The sequence below is a fragment of the Oncorhynchus clarkii genome, chromosome 2 (genome assembly GCF_045791955.1).
Source record: "Oncorhynchus clarkii lewisi isolate Uvic-CL-2024 chromosome 2, UVic_Ocla_1.0, whole genome shotgun sequence".
Taxonomy (NCBI): Eukaryota; Metazoa; Chordata; class Actinopteri; order Salmoniformes; family Salmonidae; genus Oncorhynchus; species Oncorhynchus clarkii.
This window is the reverse complement of record NC_092148.1, coordinates 87,836,619-87,864,020: the sequence shown is the minus strand read 5'-3', so window position 1 is coordinate 87,864,020 and position 27,402 is coordinate 87,836,619. Positions and strand designations below refer to the sequence as shown.

At 41.4% G+C, this 27,402-nt stretch overlaps 2 protein-coding genes across 7 annotated transcripts in view; one reads left to right on the top strand and one right to left on the bottom strand.

Moving 5' to 3' along the window:
* LOC139375749 (rab GDP dissociation inhibitor beta-like) overlaps window positions 1-810 on the top strand; it is a 28,752-nt gene extending 27,942 nt beyond the window's left edge. The window contains exon 11 of one of the 2 annotated variants that reach the window (XM_071117568.1): window positions 69-810. In XM_071117568.1, the coding sequence (XP_070973669.1) occupies window positions 69-224 (156 nt within the window). In that variant the 3' untranslated portion in view covers window positions 225-810. The remainder of the gene's footprint in view (window positions 1-68) is intronic. The other variant, XM_071117574.1, reaches the window with a different exon arrangement.
* Window positions 680-27,402, bottom strand: LOC139375704 (protein TASOR 2-like). Of its 5 annotated transcripts, XM_071117530.1 has the most exons (24): window positions 27,342-27,390; window positions 26,915-27,131; window positions 26,175-26,323; window positions 24,889-24,984; window positions 24,602-24,674; window positions 22,520-22,611; window positions 21,893-22,030; window positions 21,500-21,624; window positions 21,352-21,368; window positions 21,109-21,208; window positions 20,766-20,860; window positions 19,574-19,677; window positions 19,387-19,459; window positions 19,222-19,293; window positions 16,093-19,086; window positions 15,119-15,430; window positions 14,626-14,938; window positions 13,938-14,403; window positions 9,676-13,815; window positions 9,410-9,535; window positions 9,108-9,261; window positions 8,770-8,875; window positions 2,593-2,774; window positions 680-1,377 (listed from the first exon to the last, which is right to left on the bottom strand). In XM_071117530.1, the coding sequence occupies exons 2-24, from the start codon at window positions 26,943-26,945 to the stop codon at window positions 1,277-1,279; spliced, it is 10,059 nt and encodes a 3,352-aa protein (XP_070973631.1). In that variant the 5' UTR covers window positions 26,946-27,131; window positions 27,342-27,390; the 3' UTR covers window positions 680-1,276. The 5 variants fall into 5 exon arrangements, with proteins under 5 accessions (XP_070973631.1, XP_070973617.1, XP_070973639.1 ...); XM_071117516.1 differs by having other exon boundaries at window positions 14,626-15,430; XM_071117538.1 differs by lacking the exon at window positions 15,119-15,430.

The following is a 27,402-nucleotide window of genomic DNA, read 5'->3' as shown; positions in this document are numbered from 1 at the left end:
ACATTTTCTTTTTAAATACATGGTCAAAATGTATTTTTCCCTTCTATGCTTCTGGGATATCTATGCAGATATTTATTTCACGCACGTATGACGCAACGACCCACTTTGAGACCACCTGTGATGACATCAAGGACATTTACGAGCGCGCGATGGGCACGGAGTTTGACTTTGCAGAGATGGAGCGCACGAAGAACGACATCTTTGGAGACGCTGGTGATCAGTGATAGTATAACCAACACGTCCAGACGACTCCCAAATCTTAACCAACTGGTTTATAATCCAAATGTATTGTTGGAATCTGTATCTATGACCCTTTAAAACAATGGAAATACATTTTGTAGAAAAAAGAAGAATGAATTATGTTTTACTAATTTGTGATGGCTGCGTTTTGTAGGCTAATTTGCTTGACAGTTAGTTAAAAAACATGCAATTATCACATTGCGTGACATCATGAAGGTTTCTTCACTTTCTGACAAATGTGAATGTCGCCAAATAATTGGTTTTATTCGGGTTTATACATAGACAATATAAATGTGATATAAATTGTATTTTTTACATAAGGCACTATTCTGTTGTTTAAAGTGAAATAAAGATGTATTTTACCTGGGATAGAGAAAAGAGCCATGGTCACTTTGCTTTTTTTGTTGCATGTATGTGGTTGAAAAGAAAAGATGAGGAACACTACTTCAATTTCTTTATATCGCAAAAGTACAATAAATGTCTTTACAAACATACATATAAATACACAATTGAAGAAATATAATGGCGAAGCAGATGTTAATCTATACACAATCTACCTGTTATAAAAAATAATAATATTACGAATAAATATATCTACATGAAATTAAAGGCAATTTACACAAAGGAACCAAAACGTTGCTCTACGTAAATGTTCTTAGCCTTGATATAAACAATTTTTATTTATTTTTTAAATTTTACTTCTTTTTTTTGTATTATTACACTACAATGGTTTAGATCTGGGTTAGATCGTCAGTATGTATTAAACTTCTGAGAGAACTCTCAAGAATTCCCCAAAAAGTTGATTTTGGAATAGAAATGTTTATTTCTTAAAGGGGCCTCCCCCTTCTGAGTGGTTCCTCTCGAGGTTTGAAGGTTTCCTTAGAGTATTTCTTTTCCGCTGCTCATTGGCCTCTTGGTTGGGTTCATTTAAATCACTTTGACAACTTTGTGACAACTTAAAAAAAAGGACTTTATAAATAGAATGTCATTGCATTTTGATGTACTGAGGACTTCTGTGGACAGCTTCCCCATCAGCTTAAGAAATAGTGCATGTGTCACTCTGAGAAATCAGCAGGAAAGAGTTTATATTCATTGTGAAGATCCCATGTTTTGCAAACGCTTTGTCTGCCGTTGTGTCTGCAAAATAAATAAAGAATTATGTCAGAAACCAGCATTCTTGCAACTAAGAATCCTCATGTACATTGAACAAAAATATAAATGCAACATGTAAAGTGTTGGTTCCATGATTCATGAGCTGAAATAAAAGATCCCAGAAATTTCCTATATGAACAAAAAGCTTATTTCTCTCAAATTTGGTAAAAAAAAATAATAATAATTACATCCCTGTTAGTGAGCATTTCTCCTTTGTCAAGATAATCCATCTACCTAACAGGTGTGGTATATCAAGAATAAACAGCATGATCATTACACAGGTGCACCTTGTCCTGGGGACAATAAAAGGCCACTCTAAAATGTGCAGCTTTGTCATACAACACAATGCCACAGATGTCTCAAGTTGAGGGAGTGTGTAATTGACATGCTGACTGCAGGATTGTCCAACAGAGGTGCTGCCAGATAATTGAATGTTAATTTCTCTACCATAAGCCACCTCAACCTTGTTTATAAAGAATTTGGCAGTACGTCCAACCTGCCTCACTACTGCAGACCACGTGTATGGCGTTGTGTGGGCAAGCGGTTTGCAGAATGCCCCAGTTATGGTATGGGCAGGCATAAGCTATGGACAAAGAACACAACTGCATTTTATCAATGGAAATTTTAATACAGAGATACCGTGACAAGATCCTGAGGCCAATTGTCGCCATCACCTCATGTTTCAGCATGATAATGCACTGCCTCATGTCGCAAGGATCTGTACACAATTCTTGGAAGCTGAAAATGTCTCAGTTCTTCCATGGCCTGCCTACTCACCAGACATGTCACCCATTTTCATTAAGCATGTTTGGGGTGCTCTGGGGTCAACGTGTACGACAGCGTGTTTCAGGTCTCGCCAATATCCAGCAACTTCCCACAGCCATTGAAGAGGAGTGGGACAACATTCCACAGGCCACAATCAACAGCCTGATCAACTCTATGCGAAGGAGATGTAACACACTGCATGAGGCAAATGGTGGTCACACCAGATACTGACTGTTTTTTTTATCCACGCCCCTACTTCTTTAAAAAATAAAAATTAAGGTATCTGTATTCCCAGTTGTGATATCTAGCCTAATGAATGTATTTCAACTGACTCAGTAAAATCTTAGAAATTGCATTTATATTTTTTGTTCAGTATATTTATTAGCTACACACGTAATCTTAACGAATTCTGTACAGGAAATTCTGATATCTCACCAGTTATAAATACAGGTAAACGAGCCGATACATTCTGGACCTGTAGGCGAACTAGACAGTGGAGGTAGTTGGGTCGTTCCCTTGAAATGACGTCACATTCATGGTAGGGTAAGACCTCCACCATTCCAGCCTCCTGGCAGATGTCCATGAATATTTTTTTGCCCTGTGCTTCCGCACTAGACCTGTAGAGGGAGGTAAGAACAGTTAGGATTTTACGGGATCATTAGTTACCTTGAAATATAAAATGTACTTTGTCCAAGATTCAAATCAAATGCAGTGTCTTTGACTACCTGCCCTAGACCTGTATCAAATCAAAGCTAACTTAATTTTTTAAAAGTGCATTTAAAATCGCAACACACTACAGTAAAACAATACAATTTTGCAAACAGAATAATAAAAAGTGTAATGAACAATTCTGGTGGTTAGTAAGGATCTTTTACGGGATGATAAGTACCTTTAAAAAATATAAAAATGTACTTTGGCCGACATTAAATGAAATGCAGTGTCTTTGATGACGAGTGCACTGCAATCAACTTTTAAAGGGGATTTCTGCTTGAGCTGACATCTGTGGCATTTACAGAATTAATTCTCTAAAATATCAACTCATCACTAGGGCTGTGGCGGTCATTACATTTTGTCAGCCGTGATTGTTAAGCAAATAACTGCCGGTCTCAAGGTAATTGACCGTTAATTAACAAACACATTTTTAGCATCTCCTGGCTTCCACACTGATGAAGACCTTTGGAACATCTACATTTTTTAAAAGTCTATTAAATCAATTTAATATAGCCGACACCATCACAATAAATCCATGATTTATTTTAGACAGGTCTAAAGAAACATGATATGAAGAAAATGAAGTCTATTTCAGAAGAACAGAATAGCATACTCTATTGTCCTTATGGGAGCGCACACATGCGGCTATTCTGTGTTGAGCAGTTTAACAAAGAAACATATCCTCCTACATGCTTCAATTAGTGTTACAGTTGATGTCGGAAGTTTACAAACACCTTAGCCAAATATATTTCATCTCAATTTTTCACAATTCCCGACATTTAATCCTAGTAAGAATTCCCTGTTTTAGGTCAGTTAGGATCACTACTTTATTTTAAGAATGTGAAATGTCAGAATAATAGTGGAGAGAATTATTTATTTCAGCTTTTATTTCTTTCATCACATTCCCAGTGGGTCAGAAGTTTACATATACTCAATTAGTATTTGGCAGCATTGCCTTTAAATTGTTTAACTTGGGTCAAACGTTTCGGGTAGCCTTCCACAAGCTTCCCACAATAAGTTGGGTGAATTTTGGCCCATTCCTCCTGACAGAGCTGGTAACTGAGTCAGGTTTGAGGGCCTCCTTGCTCGCACACACTTTTTCAGTTCTGCCCACAAATATTCTATAGGATTGAGGTCAGGGCTTTGTGATGGCCACTCAAAACCTTTGTTGTTCTTAAGCCATTTTGCCACAACTTTAGAAGTATGCTTGGGGTCATTGTCCATTTGGAAGACCCATTTGTGACCAAGCTTTAACTTCCTGACTGATGTCTTGAGATGATGCTTCAATTTATCCACATAATGTTCCTGCTCTTGATGCCATCTATTTTGTGAAGTGCACCAGTCCCTCCTGCAGCAAAGCACCCCCACAACATGATTCTGCCACCCCGGTGCTTCACGGTTGGGATGGTGTTCTTTGGCTTGCAAGCCTCCCCTTTTCCCTCCAAACATAACAATGGTCATTATGGCCAAACAGTTCTATTTTTGTTACATCAGACCAGAGGACATTTCTCCAAAAAGTACAATCTTTGTCCCCATATGCAGTTGCAAACCGTAGTCTGGCTTTTTTATGGCGGTTTTGGAGCAGTGGCTTCTTCCTTGCTGAGCGGCCTTTTAGGTTATGTCGATATAGGACTCGTTTTACTGTGGATATAGATACTTTTGTACCTTTTTTCTCCAGCATCTTCACAAGGTCCTTTGCTGTTGTTCTGGGATTGATTTGCACTTTTCGCACCAAAGTATGTTCATCTCTAGGAGACAGAACGCGTATGACGGCTGCGTGGTCCCATGGTGTTTATACTTGCATACTATTGCTTGTACAGATGAACGTGGTACCTTCAGGTGTTTGGAAATTGCTCCTCAGGATGAACCAGACTTGTGGAGATCTACACTTTTTTTCTGAGGTCTTGGATGATTTCTTTTGATTTTCCCATGATGTCAAGCAAAGAGGCACTGAGTTTGAAGGTAGGCCTTGAAATACATCCACAGACCCACAGACTCAAATGATGTCCATTAGTTTATCAGAAACTTCGTAAGCCATGACACCATTTTCTGGAATTTTCCAAGCTGTTTAAAGGCACAGTCAACTTAGTGTATGTAAACTTCTGACCCACTGGAATTGTGATTATAATCTGTCTGTAAACAATGGTTGGAAAAATGACTTGTATCGTGCACAAAATAGGTGTCCTAACTGACTTGCCAAAACTATAGTTCGATAACAATACATTTGTGAAGTGGTTGAAAAACGAGTTTTAATGACTCCAACCGAAGTGTATGTAAACCTCCGACTTCAACTGTATATATTCAACTTTAGTGGTGATACGTTGTCAAACGTTGGGCTATATGTTTTGATTTTTAATACATTCTAAGGCTGCATGATGCGACTTGCATGAAAGGCATGAGCTCTTTGTTTTTTGAGCAGGCTGTTAACACTTCATCAGTCTCTCATTCACAATTTGACAAGCACTTGATAGTGCCTCGAATTTCCCGGCGGCATCCCTCTAGTGTGGCCGTAATGCTCCCTAATAAAATTGAAATAAAAACATGCATTTTGTGGCCGTTGTGCCCTTGGGCTCAATATAGTAATTATAATTCCCTTCTCCCGGCTGCATGTTCCGTCGCACGTCTCACTCACATGGTTCTCAGATATCTCAATTCTTATTAGCCAATGCCCGTAACGTGATCAGGTTCTTCTTACAGGCATCTATCTCAGCTCTGAAGTAGGCTACAAGTGAAGACAAGACACATCGAGGACGCAACTGCGCTAATCAATCTTAGCAAATTCCGAGGTGCATATTGAAGGTGCTAGAACTGTCCACGTTTACTTTTCGTCAGCTAACAAGAGGAGTAGGCCTAACAAAGAGCAAAAGTACTAGCCTATGTCAATCTACAATTTTTTTTCATTTGACCTTTTTATTTAACTAGGCAAGTCAGTTAATAACACATTCTTATTTTCAATGACAGTCTACCGGGGAACAGTGGGTTAACTGCCTTGTTCAGTGGCAGAACAACAGATTTTTACCTTGTGAGCTCAGGGATTCGATCTTGCAACCTTTCGGTTACAAGTTCAACACCACTCGGCTATCTGCCGCCCCACTACCCCCCATAGTTATAAAGTTGACCTATTCTATTGGTCCGAGAGAGAAATATTCCAAACATCGTCTGGGACAGTTGTGGGTTGCGATTAAATATCAAATTAATACAACTATTTGCATCAACAAAAACTTTCAAAAGCAATGAGGCTGAAACAACAGATCAGAATTATTTTTTTTAAAATGTTGATAAACTATTAGGATATTTCTTCACCTTTATAAGCGCAGCGATACACACATGGCAGTAGGCTATAAGCGCGAATGTTCCAAAATGCAATCAATTAGCGGGAAAACACCATTCTCTAAAATGCATGCAATTATACATGTAATGCTTTATTATAAAGGAGCATTTTTATGGTGAAAATGATCTTCCCCAGACTTGAAAATCACACACCGCCTATTTATGCCACTGGTTACAAAGCGGATTAATGTGCTTAATTTTAAGTAGTTATTTGGCCACTTTAGTTGTGATACTAACCTTATTAAAACATATAGGCCCATGGGCTAGGCTACATGAGGTGTGATACTAGCCTTATTAAAACATATAGGCCCATGGGCTAGGCTACATGAGGTGTGATACTAACCTTATTAAAACATATAGGCCCATGGGCTAGGCTACATGAGGTGTGATACTAACCTTATTAAAACATATAGGCCCATGGGCTAGGCTACATGAGGTGTGATACTAACCTTATTAAAACATATAGGACTATGGGCTAGGCTACATGAGGTGTGATACTAACCTTATAGGACTATGGACTAGACTACATGAGGTGTGATACTAACCTTATTAAAACATATAGGACTATGGGCTAGGCTACATGAGGTGTGATACTAACCTTATTAAAACATATAGGACTATGGGCTAGGCTACATGAGGTGTGATACTAACCTTATTAAAACATATAGGACTATGGGCTAGGCTACATGAGGTGTGATACTAACCTAATCAAAACATATAGGCCTATGGGCTAGGCTACATGAGGTGTGATACTAACCTTATCAAAACATATAGGCCCATGGGCTACATGAGGTGTGATACTAACCTTATAGGACTATGGGCTAGGCTACATGAGGTGTGATACTAAACTTATCAAAACATATAGGCCCATGGGCTACATGAGGTGTGATACTAACCTTATAGGCCCATGGGCTGGGCTACATGAGGTGTGATACTAAACTTATCAAAACATATAGGCCCATGGGCTACATGAGGTGTGATACTAACCTTATTTAAACATATAGGCCTATGGGCTAGGCTACATGAGGTGTGATACTAACCTTATTAAAACATATAGGCCTATGGGCTAGGCTACATGAGGTATGATACTAACCTTATTTAAACATATAGGCCTATGGGCTAGGCTACATGAGGTGTGATACTAACCTTATTAAAACATATAGGCCCATGGGCTACATGAGGTGTGATACTAATGTAACAGTATAAGTTTAGACCGTCCCCTCGCCCATACCCGGGCGCGAACCAGGGACCTTCTGCACACATCAACAGTCACCCTCGAAGCATCGTTACCCATCGCTCCACAAAAGCCGCGGCCCTTGCAGAGCAAGGGGATCTACTACTTCAAGGTCTCAGAGCAAGTGACGTCACTGATTGAAACGCTATTTAGCGCCCACGCTAACTAAGCTAGCCGTTTCACATCCGTTACACTCACCCCCCTTTTGACCTTCCTCCTTTTTTCCGCAGCATCCAGTAATCCGGGTCAACAGCATCAATGTAACAGTAAAATTTTAAACCGTCCCCTCGCCCATACCCGGGCGCGAACCAGGGACCTTCTGCACATATCAACAACTGACACCTATGAAGCGTCGTTACCCATCGCTCCACAAAAGCCGCGGCCCTTGCAGAGCAAGGGGAACTACTACTTCAAGGTCTCAGAGCAAGTGACGTCACTGATTGAAACGCTATTTAGCGCCCACGCTAACTAAGCTAGCCGTTTCACATCCGTTACACTAACCTTATTAAAACATATAGGCCCATGGGCTAGGCTACATGAGGTGCGCTACTATGATTTGAAAAAGTCGCCAAAAAAAAGGCATGTGCTGTTTCTTGCCTTACTACACACAAGCTGGGCATCATTCACAAGTCATAGTATATCATTCACAAGTGATAGGCTAATATTGTCACCCATCAGACTATTCTTGATTTAATCTGGTCTTTACATGTACTAAATAATATGCGTGAGATTTGTTTGGATTTAGAATGGACCATTAACATGCACCTGTCTCGGGGGAGGGGAAAATACGTAATCTATGCTATCTATAGCGAATGGAGGACGCTTTTCCCCTGGTTCATTTTCATGCCAGCCAGGTAGGTTATACTCCTGTTTGTAAAGAGAAGCAATGTGCTTAATATTAGGAAAGTTGAGAAATATAGTATGCCAAGCCTATAGGAAGCTGATGGGATCCTCTTTTGAAAAGGTCTTCTAAACTGTTTTCTCACGCAATTGCATAGCCTATAGAATTGTTGCACAACATGAGCTCATGGGCACTCATGAAGTGTTTGATTAGATTTTTGTTTACATTTGCATTGATGTCAGAGTGATTATAGGGACAGAGTGATTAGTGCTGAGTACCAGGCAGTTAGCACGTTTGGTAGGCTACTAATGACCATCGGCAGCATCAGAGCTGGAAGCCTAGTTACCGTGACTAAACAGTCAAGTGGAATTTGACTGTGGTCATGACTGGTGACTGCCAGTGTGGGAGTAATATGGTCACCGCCCTAACAGCCCTAGTCGTCACCACACATCCAAAGTAGCCACCAAGGTTCTTACAAGCGCAAGAATAAGCTTACCGTGCATTCTCTTTCAGCTTCCGGCTATCTCTGTAGTGCAAGAGCCATTTCCACTTCCCTTTTTTACTCAATCCCTCCAGGAAACCAGACATTTTCTTCATGTTGCCTGAGAGAGAGCGAGAGTTACTCAGCGACACGCACATTCCATGCAATGCTGGGAGGGGACATAGCCTGGTCCCAGTTCTGTTTCTTGCCAAACATCAGCCATAAGAGTTGGCACGATGACACAAACTGATCTGGGACCAGGCTAGAGACATCCTAGTTGCCTGTGAAAACAAAATAACATGTAGAAAATACACTTTTTATATGTTCTCTTGCAAATAGAGAAGCGTCCATACTGAGACTGAGTGTGTGCAGAGCTGCTCCCTCAAACACCACGAAACCGCCTTTGCTGAAGAGTTCTTGGTGGGTCAGGTTCACGATGTCATCAGGACGGTCAATACCAGCAAACAACACATTCTGAGACTTCTTTAACTCAAGCAAGTGAGGGACCTGAGGGTAGAACAGAAATCTCAAAATGACGATGTGTAATGACAAAGTATACCGATTCAAAAGGTTGGATTTCGAACCTGGATTGGTTATTCTTTTCCGGGAGTTTGAGATACTTTTTATAAGTCTACAATGGGTATAACAGTCTTACCTCACAAATGTGTTCAGCGATATCTTCGTTCCTTAAGATGATGTGTAGAGGGCACAATGGACTATCCTTTCCCAGGCAGAATTGAGACTGTTCTACCGCAATGTGGCCCTCTGCTTCTAACAGCTCCTACAAAATTAAAATGCTTGTTTGTAAACGTGGCGGAATAATTAACATTTTGGCTTTCATTAATTGTACTAATGGTTTTCATAGACTAGTCCCAGTTCTGTTTGCACTGCATAGGCTAACGTTTTTTACATTCATCTTACCTTCGTCTCTCTGAAGAATGGGTCAGATGATGTCACCAGTATGTAGAACCTGAACTTGTTCTTACATGACTGTCTCACAACAGAGTTCAGATTATCATGCAGGCTGTCATACATGTCCTCCTTCATCTTCCCACAGAAGTCTTTGTCTTTGCTTGGAGCTCGAGACTTTGGCGAACTGTTTCTCTTTGCGTCTTCTCTCTTGAGTCTCTCAGTTCTGGATGGGTATTTCTTGCCTGCACAGACCTCAGTCATCATAGCATGGTACACCCTGAAACTATCCACAACCAGATCTGAAACTTTTACATGCGTCATCTCACTGCCCTTTGTACAGGAAAGTTTCTTAAGATGCTGAGGTTCTCCATCTGTTTCTTCAGGCATTGCCATCCTTTCAGGCATCTCCACTCTGATCTTTTGTCCCGCAAGTGATGGTATCGCCTCCCAGTGCTCCTCGGAGCCGTCCTGATCCTCCTGTAGACTGGAAAAGTGCACTGTCACAGCCGGGCTACTGGTGGAAGCTCTTTCTTCTACGTTTGACCTGCGGTGTCTCGATCGGATGTTCCTGTTGCTGCTACTACTCTTACGTTTTAGCATCTGGTTCATTCTCTCTGAGAAGATGAGGGTCTCCAGATCCATAGATGACTGAGTAAGATCAGATTCATCAGCATTATGTGTATCATCCCACCTCTTGGAGAACTCCAGAAAACTGCTCAAGCCCTGTCTGTTCGAGTCAGGAACTGTCCGTGTGTGCATGCTTGCTGTAGGTTTTAAAACGGGATAGTTTTCATAGGTGATTCTGTTTCCTTTGTGATCCAAAACGGTAACTAAGCGTGGCTTTGCCACTGAGGAGTCTTCTTCCTTGGTCATATCCATCTGGCTGCCACTCCTCTTAGCCCTACAATACTTTAACCACTCCTGTTGGTTCTCTTCCATATGGGAAAGTATTTTGTCTGATTCTTCAGACTGGATGGTGACTGACGAGGAAGTGCCTTGCTTGTTGAAGTCCAAAACCGCATCAAATTCCCTTTGCTCCCATTCCCGAGACTGGCGTAAAGAGTTGATGAAGTCAAGTCTTGTTTTATTTAACCGGAATTTACTTCTTAAATGTTTGTCATCTGATATCCAATTGGTCTCTAAACTGGATTCAATGTTGTCTTTATCTACAGAAGGTGCCTCATTTTCACCCATAACATCCTCATCATCAGCCATAACATCCTCATCATCACCCATAACATCCTCATCAGCCATAACATCCTCATAATCTTGCAAAACTGCAATCTGTCTCATCTCTGTGGCATACTGTGTGTTATAAGAGTGAGCGTTAGTGTTTGAGCGGACAGGGGTATCGGTTTGTTTGCTTTTTAGGACGTCTGAAGACATAGGGTCAATATCTGTTTGTCCTTCTTCCCAGTTGTACTGTCCTCTGCTGTCCTCACTCTTGGAGACATTCACAATCATGGCAGGTTTCTGGCTGTTTGGCTGGGGCTGAGTAAAACTGTGCATTGAAAGGTTCTGAGAAGCTGCTGTAGGTCCACTGCCCGCTGGAATACTCAGACGGGTGGACTGTAGGATGAGCTCACTTAAGGCAGGACGCAAGCAAGTCTCTCTTTCTAAAGCAATTTCACTAAAGTTCCCAGTTAATGTTGTTTCATTGGACAGGACTTCCGGGTGGATTGATGGCACAGAGAAGGCAGCTTTCTCTGTTAAGGAACAGTGGGTGTTGGGAAACGAGTAAGAGAAACTATGCAGCGAATGGCGACTTGAATTAGCATGCAGGTCTGGTTCAACAGCGGCAAGTCGCGTATTTGAATATGGATCGTAATCGCTTCTTTCCTTTAAAGAAGATGAGGGAGTGTTGAGAGGTGTGCTAGTGGCGATTGGGTTCTTGCGAGGATCAGCCAATACTTGAGAGAACCGATTATCAATGGCTTCCAGATTATTTGGTTTGTTATTGTTGCTGGATTTATGCAGATTGTGCAACCCAGTAGCAGCCCTAGCTTTATAGAGACTAAGACTTGGTTCATGATGATCCTTTTCATTTTCAATGAGCGCAAGACCACTATCGAGGTTGGGACTGTTGGTGTCTTTTGCATTGGGCAACAAAACAGTGTTTGGTGTGTGATGGTCATAAGAAAATCCTGGAACGAAAGGTGGCTCGTCTTCTGTAGGAGTTGGGCATCTGCCGTAACCTTCCCCAGTTCTGAGGGGTTTGCTGACCCCATCGGCATCACAGATGGCCAAGGAGGCACTGCAGATGTCAGGAATGGGGATGTAACCATACAGCACCTCATCCACAGTTGGGCATCGACTGACAGATTCTGTTCCCTTTGAAAATATTTTTGCTAGCATTTCACCTGATAACACATTAGCACTATCACAGACTGTGATCAGTGTCTCTTTCTGACTTGGGTGAGTATCATGCACCTCTGTGTGATTGATATCCTGGCTATTCTTCTCTAGTCCAATAAATGGTATTTCTACTCCAATAAATGGAATTTCTACCTGACCTTGCGCCATCTCTGATACCTCACCTATTGAATGTAGCTCATCTGTGTGTGCGATGTCTTCCCTGGGAATCAGTGGTATTTCTACCTGACCTGTCAGTCTTTCTAATGTCTCGTCTTGAGAATGTTGGGACCCTGGCGGGAATGTTGTGGAACTTTGAGTTGTGACATCATCAGATTTACTCTGACCCTGCATCAATTCTTTTTCCTGTTCTTTAGTTTGTACATCAGCCTCATTTATTTCATGTTTAGCCACTCCTGAAACATTATTGGGCTGAATGAGTGTGTCAAACTCGCCTACAAAAGGCATGTTCCCATCGCATTCTGGAAATACTTGCGTGGGCAATAAATCTTTACATTTAATCTCACCATGCATCTCTGGCAGTACTCTGCTAGTCCCAGCAGAAACATCTCCACCCTGCCCCATTGGTAGTTCCTCATCCGTGGAACCATTTATATCATGCACTACAGTGGGTTCTACGTCTATGTACAGCTTGCCATTACATTTCACAGGTAGTGTCGTATCTCTCAGATCATTTCCACCATGCAACACTGCCAGTGTTTCTTTTTGGGAATCATTTTCAGTATGTGATATCTCTGGTAGTGTCTCAGCCACAGACGTGTTCCCATCACACACCACAGGTGGTGTTTTATCTCCTGAATCTTCTCCACAAATCACCGCTGGTAGGGTCTCATCTCTAGTATCATTCCCATCCTGCATTGCAGTTTGCACCTGGTCTTTGGTGTTTCCATAATCTCTGGGAACATTTTCACTGTGCACTGCTTTGAGTGCCTTATCGTTATCAATGAAATCCTTCCCAACATGCACAGCAGTTTGTGCTTTAGTGATTTCCTTGTTTGTGGTATCTTTCCCAGCATGCACTGCTTCTGGTTTTGCCGCTTCAACAGAATCCTTCACGTTGTGATCTACTTTGTGCATCTCCTCTTTTGACTCACTGCCATCACAGATGACAGCGTGAGCCCCGTCTCTGGCTTCATTTGCATTACGCTCCACTGTGTCAGCCATATTGGCAGCATCACCATCCATCTGCACTTCTGTGCATGGCATTGTTTTGACTGAATCGTTATCTTTAAGTTGTTGCTCCTTATTGACATCCTTAGAGCCCATGGTTTTAAGACACACTGCGTTTGGTTCTCCATCACCCGTCATCTCCTCCTCCTTTTGGAGGAGCTTTTTGTTGTTGCCCTCCAAAACCTGAGCAGTTTGAGTCTCCAGGAGCTTTTTGTTGTTGTCCTCCAAAACCTGAGCAGTTTGAGTCTCCAGGAGCTTTTTGTTGTTGTCCTCCAAAACCTGAGCAGTTTGAGTCTCCAGGAGCTTTTTGTTGTTGTCCTCCAAAACCTGAGCAGTTTGAGTCTCCAGGAGCTTTTTGTTGTTGCCCTCCAAAACCTGAGCAGTTTGAGTCTCCAGGAGCTTTTTGTGATGAATGTACACACTTGCTGCCTGTTCACACAAAAGTATGTACGATCGATCACTTTCCAAAGTTCTTTCGTAAGGGGACACACCATTTTGGAGGGTACCCTTGCTGTCATTCTCATGGTTGTTGGTTTCATAGTCTTCATCATCACCCAGGTCACTTGATCTTTCTGACATCACGCTGTCCACACGGTCTCTGTAAACCTGCAGAGAAAGAGAACACCAAGATAAACGATTAATCATTGCAACAACAAACAAAAAAAGTCTACAAAAGATTTATTGGAAAACATATGTGGTTTAAATATATCATATATTTGTTTTCCAACCTTTAACTCAACACTTGTACTTTGTTTTGGACAAGAGATGGTTTCCTTGTGCAGGCCAGTTGCTGGTAGGTATGATGGATGATTTTTCAAATCTATTCTCCGCTTAGACTCTGTGTCTAGAGAGTCTAGCACAGTTGAGGTTGTTTTCATTGAAAGGTCCAATACCTCAGCTTCCAGGCTTAATGGTTGTGCTTTTTTTTGACCCATTTTACTAAGGTCCAAAACGTCAGGTTCTGGTATCCTGGAGAGGTCTATATAAGCAGGGGAACTTGTCTTGGTCCCAGGTGGAACCTGGGCTGGTACCATTCCATGAGCCACTTCTATAGAATCCTTTTTTTCCAAACATGTTAGACTTGAGTCTGCCTGGCAGAACCTCGCAGTGGACCTGCTGTAGAAAAGACCTATCCACATGTGGATGATGAGCTGAACCTGTTCCTTTGTGTCCTTAATGTCAAAATCCCATGGGCTGTACAGAGAGGGAGTGCAGAGGGATGAAGGGAAAGGACAGAGAAAAATCAGAGTTTTAATTTGCATTTCCAGTCAAACAATTAGTCGACCACTGTGAGTAATATAGTATCAGCTTTTGGTCTCTAGCAAACTCTTCAGTTATCCTTTCTTCTAGCTACTGTATGCATAACTAATCAAACTGAAGACAATAGTATTTAAGTTAGTGATTGTAAGTACATACCCATGTAGGGCTCTAATAACTGTTTTATCCTTAGGGTCGTTGGTAAACTTGCTGTCTGAATTAAAGTTATAGTTTTCCTTCCACAGCCTTGTCACTTGAACTGAGCCATCTTTTTCAATGAACCGCCGGAAGCGATGGAACTTCTGCCTGCACCTGATTCCTCTGCTCAGGGATTCCCGAGCCAATCCCGGTTCCTTCCCGTTCTGGTCCTTCTGCTGATACAGGAAGGCCCGTAGTGTTTGAGTTCCGTCAGCAAAGATATCCTTGCGATGCTGCTGAAGTCCCTCCGAAATGGGGACTTGAACGATTGAACCTGACAAACCCAATAGTAGAGAGGATGGCGGCAGTGAGTATGAATGCTCTTGTGAGACTAACACAACCCGCTCCCCACTCCCCACCACCAGCCCCTTGGGTGACGGAGACTGAGGGGGGAGTTTAAGCCTAGCAGCAGAAGGGTGCTTCAGCAGAGCAGGAAGGACAAACTCTGGCTCACCATCTGGATCATGAGGAGAGATGCCATCTTTGACACTGTTGTCACTTATCACCAAACTTGGGTGGTCATCTTGTTTCTCAAGAGCCTTTGGGTCTGACTGTTGTTCCAGTACCTTGTCATTACTGGTACTGCGAGCCAAATCGGCCAATAGGGTCAGAGACTCTGCAGGTGGGCACGATACAGCGCTGGCACCTTCGCAGGGCCTACCCCTACTGACAACACGGCTGACATCCGGGTCAAGTGTCACTAGTTGGGAGGATATAGCTACTGTCTCCCTTTCTAAAGCAGCTGGTGAGCGATAATGCAACCACCCTGTAGAAACAAAAGACACAAAGGAGCGCATGGTGATGATCAATACCTACATGGCTGTAAAGCAGTCCCCCTGCATGCAAATTGTTTAGTAAAGATCTTTGTTTTATTTTTTTTACTTTTTTGAAGATGATGTTTTTCTTGCAATAGTAAGAAATATCCTCGCCAACCCACTGAACCTAATTTGAACATAATCTGTAATAGATGCAACGTTATGTTCAACAGGGGGACCGCAGCGATAGGGGAGCTAGCCAATCAACACACAGCAAGATGAGTCAGAGACGCCAGCAAGAGGTCCCAGATCTGTTTGTGCTGTCTTGCCACCTGCGTTACAATGACCATAGGGGATGGCACAAACTGATCTGGGACCAGGCAAGCAAGAGGCCATTAGCACGTTACTTCAGAATGCCGCTTTGCAGTTCAGATGAAGAAGGAAATATAGAAACGGAATCGTCAGGAATTCAAGACAACCTGATTATTTCGGGCATATTTCAACATTTCAGCGCATATATTTAACTGTAATCACAAGTCAATGATGAAGAACATTGCTATCTAATTTAGCATTTGGTTTAATAAGAACAAAATAAAAATCCATCTGCATGTTCTGTTATTTTCATGACATGTGAAGTTCACAACAACCACGAACTTCCCCAAAAGGAACTTACATTTTTTCCTAATGGAGTCTGCGTGCTCGTGTTTCTTTTTGAATGGTCTCCTCTGACTCGCCAAGATGATTGTTGTTGAAGGTGAGCTGGGCAAAGCCTCAGACGTTTGGTCAGATGTGGCTTGAGGTGGGACCAGGTCCAGTCTGCTCTGAATGTCTTTCTTTAATGGAATATCACTTTTCTCTGGAGATTTGTGTGCATCATTATTCAACTCCGTAGGAGTCAAGCCTAATGCTAGTGCAAACTTTGGGTCTAGGCCAAATGTCTGTTCCTTTGCAACTTCAACAGCACCTGTGGTTCTGTCCGGGTTGGCTTTGTTGATATTAACATTTTCCATTTCATCCATGCCAGGAGTATCAGCCTTGCTTTTCTTGTTCACAGGTGATGTTTGATCTTCTGGAGCAGGATTGATGGGTTTATTCCTCTTTCCCCCTCTTGAAAGGACTGTCTTTAGTTGACTGAGGGATATTGCGACATATTGACGCTTCTTTTTGTGTTTTCCTGAGGAAGGAGAATCCGTGTCTTTGTTCAGGAGCAGTTCTGAGGGATTCAGAGAGGCCATCTTGCCTACATCAGCCATTTTGACCTCATGCAGACTGTCTTCACTGTCTAACATCCCTATGGGAAAATCTTTGTTCTCATCTGACTTGTTCAACTCTAGGTTAGGTCCATCTCCTGTTTCAATGGGTTGGGGGACTTTGATACAAGCTTCAACCATCATCTCGTCAGCACATTGTTTGTGATCTAACACTTTCCCCTTAACTTTCAAAGATTCTATATCCTTGGCGATAACTTCTGAACCGTGAGGGACAAAAATTCTACCACATTCGGAGATGATTGCCTTCAAGTCCCATCGTTCGGTCTTCTTTTTCAAAGGATGGTCGTCGTGAATCAAATCCATACTTTCTTTATTTCTCAATGGGTGATAGTGGATTAAATCCTTGTTTTTCATTTTCAATGGGGGATCTTGGATCAAATTCATCAATTCTCTTGGCATTTTCAATGGGTGAACTTGGGTCACATCCATCTTTTCCTTCTTTTTCAATGGGGGATCTTGGATCAAATTCATCAGTTCTCTTGGCATTTTCAATGGGCGAACTTGGGTTACATCCATCCTTTCCTCCTTTTGCAATGGGTTAACTTTAATTAAATCCATCCGTTCCTTCCTCTTTTTCAAGAGGTAGACTTCACTTGAATCCATACTTTCCATGTCCTCTTTTTCTTTCTCTTCAAAGTCAGCCACTGTAGACCTCAAGATCCTTTTACACAATCCGCTAAATCTATGACGTTTCCTTGGCCGTTTCCTCCAATCAGATATAGAGGAATGACTGACCTCTGTGGGTTTTGAAGGCTGATTGGCCTTGCCACGTTGTCCATTGAGAGCACTCCCGCCCTTATCCTGTAATTTGGCGCAAGGTAAACTGGAGGAGTTATTTGTGGTGGACTCATTGTGAGGTAAAACGGTTGCAGTTCTTTCAGTGGCAGTGATGACTAACACTGTTGGGAGGTTACCTGATGCAGGTGAGGTTGAAACCTCTGTCACCTCTGTAGCCTTTTTCATCACTCTCATACTGGCTATCCCAAAAGCCTTTGCCGACACTGCAAGCTGGGAAAGATCAGAGGGAACCTCCTCTTGCACCTCCTTCTGAGGCAAGGTTTTCATATTATCCTCTACGCCTGCCTCTGGTGCCTTGCTGTTGGGCTTGGTCGCCAGGGCCGGACTAGGTTTCCTCAAGACCTCTGCAGAGACTGGAGGCTGTGAAACACCAGAGGGCATATCCTTTTGCACTTCCTTCAGGTACAAGTTAGTCTCTTCCTTCGCTACTCCTACCTCTGGTGCGTTGCAGTCTGCCTTGCCCAATGCTGCCAGGTCAGCTTTCCTCAAGACCTCTGCAGAGACTGGAAGCTGTGAAACACCAGAGGGCATATCCTTTTGCACCTCCTTCAGGTACAAGTTAGTCTCTTCATTCGCTACTCCTACCTCTGGTGCGTTGCAGTCTGCCTTGCCCAATGCTGCCAGGGCCGGTTTCCTCGAGTCCTCTGCAGAGACTACAGGCTCTAAAAGATCAGAATGCACCTTTTCTTGTTCATCAACTTCAACCTCCTCTGGGATCAAACTTGTCCCTTCATCCTCTGTTCTTACCCCTGGTGCATTACAGTCAGCCTTGGTCTTCCCAGGTTTTTCAGAGTCATCTGCCGACACAGGAGTCTGAGAAAGATCAGAGGTGAGCTCCTCCTGCACCTCTTTTGGAGGCAAAGTTGTCACTGGTGCTTTACTTGGTGCCTTGTTCAAACCAGGTTTCGCGAAATCCTCCGCAGGGATTAGAGGCTTGCTAAGATCAGAGGGCAACCTTTCTCGCACTTCCTTCAAAAGCAAGTTATTCCCTTCCTTTACTGCTTTGTCTGGCGCATTAATGTCTTCCATAGTCTTACCAGGTTTCTCAAAGTCCTCCATTGACACTGCAAGTGCTTTACTAAAGTCTGCTGCTGTGTCAGCTGTGTCTCCTGGGGACTTTCCCCCTGACTGCTGCTCCTCTGGGCCACCCAGACTAGCAGGACTCATGGGGGACCCCTCTGGAGATGACAGACAGTAGTAGACATCATCATCCGGCTCATCTCCTCGCTCCTCTCGCCCTGCCACCAGAAGCTCCGTGGCTCTGGACACCGACAGCTCAAAGGAGCCCGGCTGGTGGAAATAAGATTTGAGACGTTTCCATCCCATCTCAGTCCACTTGGGGGCGGAGTATAGGTATTTGAGGGCGTCGGGAACATCAAACTGATCTGGGAAGATGCTGGCCTCCCTGGATGGACTGATGGTAAGCCCAGGGTGGATGAGGGAAGCGTAGCTCTGGATATGCTGCTCTAGTAAACCACGTAGCTCCCCGCTTGGTGAAGGGAGGCACTTTTCCACCTCTGTCTCTGCGTAGTTCAGTGCAGGCACCACCTGGAGGCACTCTGGTGAGAGGAAGGGCTTCTTCCAGCAGACCTTGGTGTCTGTGGTAAAAAAAGAAAATTAAAATGGCATTACATAAAGATACATTACAAAAGATTAGATAAAAATCACTACTGTATACAAGGGCATAAGTGTTCACAAATTAAAGTTGGCCACACACACACACACACACACACCTCTATGTATAGCTCTGGAGTCTGGAAACACAAACATCCCCTGCAATACCTCTGGCTTACTGGACCCAGTATCTGGAAATATACAATTATAATGTCACGTTAGAAGCTAAATATCTATGTCCAAATTCGAAATACAGTATGTTGTGTATACAGGTTCTGTCTTACCTTCATATGTGAGGAAGTGAGATGAATGTAAGAGTATAAGAAAACCATTATCATTCAGTTGTATTGTGAGGGCCTGTTAGTAACAAAAATATAATTCATTTGAATCACAGTCTGACAAGGCAACAACATACTGCATTCCGTTCTTTCAATAGTCCTTGAGACAAATTTAAAAACAATGAAAGCTCACCAGGTCTTTCTCCTTGAGGCCCTGTGTGAGCTGAGAGAGAGAGGTGTCTTCAGCCTCACTGGGTGAAAGCTCATACAGACTGCAACCCATTCCTTCCAGAGACACTGAAAAACAGTACAACTCAATATAATAAAGTACTCCTAGTGTGCAAAGTTAGTTATTACAAGAAAATACAAAATACAGAAAAAAGGTGATAATTTAGACATTCCATGGTAAAAAACAAAAAATAAATCTGTGTAAAGCTAATATAATATGCCATTTAGCAGAAACTTTTATCCAAAGTGACTTACAGTCATGCATGCATACATTTCATGTATGGGTGGCCCCGGGAATCAAACTCATAATCCTGACGTTGCAAGCGTCATGCTCTACCACTGAGCCATACACACTCAATAAATTCTGTTATCAAAGCTGAATAAATAAACAGTTTCATCTTTATTCAGATAAGCAACACCTAAACATTTCCTGAGAAGGTTTTGTTTGTGGTGACACTGCTCAAACAAAATGCTATCAAAATGAAACCCCCTTTTGAGTACATTTACAAAACTTCTTCGGGATCGGTGTCCCTTCCACGGGACGGTTGAGCTAATGCGATTAGCATGAGATTGTAAGTAACAAGAACATTTCCCAGGACATAGACATATCTGATATTGGCAGAAAGCTTAAATTCTTGTTAATCTAACTGCACTGCAATTTACAGTAGCTATTACAGTGAAATAATATCATGCTATTGTTCTTGGAGAGTGCACAATTTTGAACATGAAAAGTTATTAATAAACAAATTAGGCACATTTGGGCAGTCTTGATACAAAATTTTGAACAGAAATACAATGGTTAATTGGATCAGTATGAAACTTTGCACATATACTGCTGCCATCTAGTGGCCACAATCGAAATTGCAACCGGGCTGGAATAATACATTATGGTCTTTCTCTTGCATTTCAAAGATGATGGTACAAAAAAATACAAAAGAACGGTTGGTTCATTCTTTGTATTACAGATCTATCGTGTTATATTCTCCTTTCACATTTCCACAAACTGCAAAGTGTTTCCTTTCAAATGGTATCAAGAATATGCATATCCTTGCTTCAGGGCCTGAGCTACAGGCAGTTAGATTTGGGTATGTCATTATAAGTAAAAATTGAAAAAAGGGGCGGATTCTTAAGAGGTTTAATTTTAAACATGACTGTACCTTCACCGGAGAAACAGGTTTCAAATATAGCCTTCGGTAATTTCTGCCTCAGATCTGACATTGGAATTGCTCCGTCAACTGACATCATTGTTGGACTGCAATCAACCAAAAGGAAGGAAGTGTGATTCATGTGACCTTCTCAAGTTATGTCACCACATGAAAACAGAATAAAATGGGGAGGTACTTGAAATGTGCTTTTAGATTTTCCCGTTGCGTTTTTCCAATGGTGTGCTCTACTGAACACGACCCACATCAAGTCAATTGGAGATAGATTTAGAATATATTTTTAAAGTCATATCATAGGGAGAGACAGTACACCTTCACAGGGTTGCATTGAACTTACAGTTTAGCTGGGATTAGGGGTCCTGTGCTGGACTTCAGACCCACATGGTAGATCTGAGAGCTGATTTGGAGCTGGCCCCTCCACGGATAGTAGTGAAAGACTGTAATCGCATTCCATTACCATTATCATAACATTATCCAAAAGCACCAGTGCAGTGTTACAATACACACAAAAAGTCAAATTCATTTGGATAACACACTAGACAAAGACACATTAATAAGTAGCCATCAGTTCATTGCTCACCTGTTTTTTCTTCCTCACTAAAAAGACAGGGAGACATTTTTATTTTATTAATCACGATAACAGTTTAATTCCTTTTTTCACCTAATATTTTCTAGTGAGCATAATGTCGTTTGTGACAAACCCCACGAGGGGAAAGAGGGAGGTGTACCTTTTCTCCTTGTCCTCTGATGCGGGTGTCTTGGTATCCCAATAGGAGAAAGCCACGACAGCGAATGGGCAGACATGGCTGGGAGGCTGGACTGCCCCTCCAACAGGCAGCTCATACATGTAGTACTGCAAAGACCAACACAAATCTCGTCAGCTTTGCTATTGTGTTGTATTTATCACTACTGTATCTGCAGATGTATTTCATCAACTTTGCTAAATGCCTGTGGCAAAAAGACGAATAATACATCATTAAATGTTTTCGTTAAAGGTAGCTTACTAAATAACATTTTTGTTTTATTGCTTTGACACACTGAGTGCATTTTTGACAATTGAAGGCAACATAACACACCATGTGAGAGGGAGGGATGATGGTGGAAGGAGGGAGGAGTCTCACCTGTGTTCTCTCAAAGGCCAGGAAGGAGCTGGTGTTGGCTGACACAGAACTGAGCTGCTCTGATACATGACAGTCAAACCCATTAGAGGGAGAGGTGTAGTTTACTGTGTAGTTCTCAGTCACCTCTCTGACCCTGCCCTGTAAGAACCCCACAAAAAGAGAGAGAATTAAATTGCAGGCCCTTTCAACTAATCAATCAAATATATTTATAAAGCAGTCGTCCCAAATATATTCATCAGCAGTCGTCCCAAATTGCTTTACAGTAACCCGGGCCCAGACCGCAAACAGAAGCAGACGCACAGTGGCCAGGAGGCAGAAACCTCAAGAGAAACCTTTGGGGGAAAGGAGGTTACCCAACTGTGAGGTTACCCAACATTATGACCCGGTGGCCGGTTCTGACTAGAGGGAGTACAGCTACGACCGGAAGTGTTTTTTTTTTGTAGCAGGTTAGGAGAACTTACGCAGTAGGTTACGATAATTAACGTGGCAGGTTAGGAGATTTAGGTTAAGGTTGGGAAAAGGGTAACGGTTTAAAATGCTCTCATAACCTGCTACAAAAAGGTTCTTCCGGTCATAGCTGTACTCCCTCTAGTCAGCACCCTTATTGCCCTGCTACTGTGTAAATACCTTGGTGAGCCTGATGATGGCGATGTACCCAGACTTCCCGTGGTACCAGCGGTTTAAGTCCAGGCAGTCCGAGTACTTGGACACGTACACACCTGAGTTAAACAAGAACATTCACAACATTGACAAGTTTGTTTCCACAGCAAGAACGTGGGGTGGTGAGTGTTCCAGTATCCCCCCCCCCCCCTCTTTCTGATAAAACCAAAACAGCAAGAACATGGGGTGGTGAGTGTTCCAGTATCCCCCCTCCTCTTTCTGATAAAACCAAAACAGCAAGAACATGGGGTGGTGAGTGTTCCAGTATCCCCCCTCCTCTTTCTGATAAAACCAAAACAGCAAGAACATGGGGTGGTGAGTGTTCCAGTATCCCCCCTCCTCTTTCTGATAAAACCAAAACAACAAGAACACGGGGTGGTGAGTGTTCCACTTTGAAGAATCTCAAATATAAAATATATTTTTATCTGTTTAACACATTTTTTGGGGTTACTACATGATTCCATTTGTGTTATTTCATAGTTTTGACATCTTCACTATTATTCTACAATGTAGAAAATAGTAAGAATAAAGAAAAACCCTTGAACGAGTAGGAGTGTCCAAACTTTTGACTGGTACTGTATATCTGAATGTAAGCATTCGTTTAAGATCTATGTGAGAACAATTAAGTGAGAAATTTAGAAGAGGCTGTGAAACTTCACACTTTACATTATTTTATTTTTAGGTTTAGTGGTTTTACAGTTCCAACACTGCATAATGTAACTGAGGTGGTTTGGCAGAATTGGCGCCACATGCACATAATGAACTTGTTGGCTCCCTAAGCTAATGCCTAGGCTTTAGCACAGCAGGCAAACACTGTCTTGTGGCACACAAGGTACATTCTATGGATATGTGATTAGATGTTCTCTTTCCTTATAATTTAATCTAACCAAAGAAACCTGTGTCATGTTGATTAACCTACACGTGACAAAACAGGAAGTTGAAGGACATAAGAGGTGACAAGTGAAGAAACAATACGTGAATGAAAAGGGCTGACAAAAAGTACTATTATACTTACTGCTATAGAGGGAAAAAAAACACTTCATGTCTTACAGAGCTTCTATGGTGATCTCATAAACATCTAGAACTGTAAACTTGGAACATGATGAAACAGAACACTAGACTTTGACCACTGTTTCCTTCCTCCATAACTATGGCAGTTATCGCAATCTGAGCCTAGTAGATAAAAAAAAAAACTAGCAGACTTTGTCCAACTGTAGATAATCTTCCACCACCCTCCCCCTTTTCTACTAGGGCCTGCAGCCGAACACAGCTTGGCTCACTATGTAACCTGAAGTAATGGAGATTTCTATTGAGGAATTCTAACTTCAAACAAAGAAAGATATTTACCAGAGTTTCATTGTATGTATGTTCAGAGCTAAACTCTCATAACATAATATTCTGTCGATAAAGTAGACTCCTCCCTCATTCCTCACTTTCATTCCAATGAGGTAAAAATCTAATTTCTACATCATTCAAACATTTTTACTGCAGGCCCCTAAGTATAGACTAATGTTAAATATCTGGTCCTAGCAAACACTACTGGTCTCTCCTTCCACTTTCTCTTTACACTATCATGTACGTAAAGCAGTTTCACTTTCAAAAGCAGAAGGACAATGGACCAAACATGTACTGAAACCGAACACCTGAAACAGTACACCATTATCCTAGTAAGACAACTTATTTAAATCTCACTACTTACGTTTTGACATGTCTTTAGCCATATAGTCCACACTCAAATGGAATTAGTTTAGGTTCGTTCTAGAGACTACTCCGTGTCATGTAGTGTGTGAGTTGCCTCTATATTTAACATGTAAAAGCGTATAAATGCTCCATTGTTTAGATGAGGCCTTGTTCGGTAATATGAAAAAGGTTTCAGTAGAAATAGATCAAACCAGTTTTTCTCATATATCCTTAACCCAAGACAGGTTGTTCTTGTTTTTATCGAGGCGTTATTGTCCTAGTGTATTTAACTCCCGTGCTGTGGAACTCAAAACCCAGGCGTCTTGTCTGATATCTTGTTATTTACACAATATGGCGCAGCTCATTTACCCTTTGAAGGATCTCCAAGTGTGGTACATGTGCTGTGTCCAGGGACAACACCAGTTTCTCCCACTCTATTTGCCTTAAAAATAGAAGAATATTGATTATTAGCGATTGGTAACTTGATTACAATGTTTTGAGGTCGTTTTCTATGACACAAAGTTAGATAAGGGTTTCTCCATAAAACATTTTTTTGGGGAGAATACATTGTGTGTGTGTGACTCTACAGAAATAGAGATGTATGAATGACTATAAACATTATTGTGAGATATACATTGAAATGTTTATTTTGCTACCTTATTTTCGTCGTCAAACAGCAAGAAGCCATAGGACTCCTCCATTTCTTCCTCTGTGTATCCCATGTCTCTCCTCTTTGTTCGGAAAGCCTCATACTGTCAAACAACAAGCAATAGTTTAGCCTCTCAAATATAATAAAAATTGTATTTGTTACATGCACCGAATAAAACAAGTGTAAACTTTAACGTGAAATGCTTACTTACGAGCCCTTTCCCAACAATGCATATTTAAAAAATAAGAAACATTTAAACTGATAACACAAATTAAAATAGAGGAATAAAATACACAAGAATGGAGCTATATACAGGAAGTACCAGATCAATTGTGGAGCTATATACAGGAAGTACCAGATCAATTGTGGAGCTATATACAGGAAGTACCAGATCAATTGTGGAGCTATATACAGGAAGTACCAGATCAATTGTGGAGCTATATACAGGAAGTACCAGATCAATGTGGAGCTAGATACAGGAAGTACCAGATCAATGTGGCGCTATATACAAGAAGTACCATATCAATGTGGATCTATATACAGGAAGTACCAGATCAATTGTGGAGCTATATACAGGAAGTACCAGATCAATTGTGGAGCTATATACTGGAAGTACCAGATCAATTGTGGTGCTATATACAGGAAGTACCAGATCAATTGTGGATCTATATACAGGAAGTACCATATCAATTGTGGAGCTATATACAGGAAGTACCAGATCAATGTGGAGCTATATACAGGAAGTACCAGATCAATGTGGAGCTATATACAGGAAGTACCAGATCAATGTGGATCTATATACAGGAAGTATCAGATCAATGTGGAGCAATATACAGGAAGTACCAGATCAATGTGGAGCTATATACAGGGAGTAGCAGGACCAGATCAATGTGCAGGGGTACAAGGTATTGAGGTAGATATAGGTAGGGGTAAAATGACTAGGCACCAGGATAGATAATAATAAGAGTAAAACATTTAAATACTGATATTAAGTTAAATTATTTTATGTTGTAAATATGTACTTAATGAATGAAGGGGCAGCACAAAATGACTTAAGTAATACACAAATATACTATCAAGTATTACACAGATATGTAACAGTACATATACTAACATGTACTATCAAGTATTACACAGATATTATCATGAAATAGTACATATACTATCCTGTACTAAGTATTGCACAGATACTATAAACTGGACTCTATGGGCAGAGTCAGGGCCGGGGTACAGTACACCAAGGAGTAAGCCAGGGTTGGCCAATTTTACCATGTACTGTAGTGAAATACTGACCCGTTCCTGCAGAGTAGCATTGTTTATCAAGAAAGCAGAGTTGTATCTGAAAGACTGCTTAGACTCCTTGTACATGTACGAGTTTTGCAGTGGAGGCCGAATGCTGTTGTCAAAGTTTTTCGAACCTGGTAGCACAGGTACCAACACACCTGGAGGTTGCAACAGGAACAAGGTTAAAAAGTGACTACTGTGGAGTTGCAAACTTGTTCTGTTTTTACCAAAAGGTGCCATGCATTTTATTTTCTATTAAATGCATCTTGTATTTATAACTACCATACTGATATATTCTATTCTATGCATATTGCATTTATAAATAACACATTGATAATTTCAATTATTGTTTTCTATACCATTCTATTTAATTATATACTAGGTGTCTTGCATTTTCAACAACCTTATTGATTATATTCTACATATATATTTTGAGGTAGGTCTAACATTGGTGAGCATACTGTTAAAAAACAATATAAAAAGATATATGCAACCACAAAGAAATGTCTCGCCCATGTGAACACATGATTCTCGCTGCTAATGGCAGTCAACTTCTTTCGACCAGTATGCGCACTTGATAAAATACTTCAAACGGTAAATACTGTAATCCTTTAGGCTAAACTAAAACAAATGATGTATGACTAAAACCAATATTGTCGAGTTGTTAAAATGTTAAATTATGAATAGTAACCATAATAGAAAAGTGATAGAACATTGTGATAGACCAAAAAAACAAAACTCGACGTCACCTTCTCTCACGGCACCATTATCGCTTTCCATGGTTGGAAATGTATTAAATCAGTTTGTCTCTATTTCTCTGGGCTTTTGCAGACCACCTCTGTCTTCCATGGACATTTCGACACTTAAGTTCTCTAATCCAAGGAAAATGTTGCCAATCCATATGAGCGATTTGGCGCAATCTTCGTGCCAAAATCAAATCTCAACATTGTCAGTGAGTTTGGTAGGCTGAGGAAAAATATGTTGCAACCAGGAAGTAAGAAAGAGCACAAGGAAAAACTTCGCCATTAGAACACATTTCGATATTTTGTGTTTTTTTCTGAGTTTATGCTCAGATATGTTTTACATATATCTTATATATAATGACCAAACAATGTAATCCTAACTAAAAGTGAAGTATTGCTTCCAAAAAAGAAACAGAAACTTAGCTATAACTACCTGCATCCATTTCGAGACTGCTTCGCTTTCATTTCTTCACTCGCCTACCGCTAGTGGACGC

Excerpts from the sequence above, each read along its gene's own strand:
- LOC139375704 (XM_071117516.1), bottom strand. The coding sequence starts at position 26,945 with ATGGAAAGCGATAATGGTGCCGTGAGAGAAG. Across the intron at positions 26,324-26,914 it reads TAATGGTGCCGTGAGAGAAG|GTGTGTTGGTACCTGTGCTA; the intron begins GTGACGTCGAGT and ends TGCAACCTCCAG. Across the intron at positions 21,625-21,892 it reads TGGCCTTTGAGAGAACACAG|TACTACATGTATGAGCTGCC; the intron begins GTGAGACTCCTC and ends TGGTCTTTGCAG.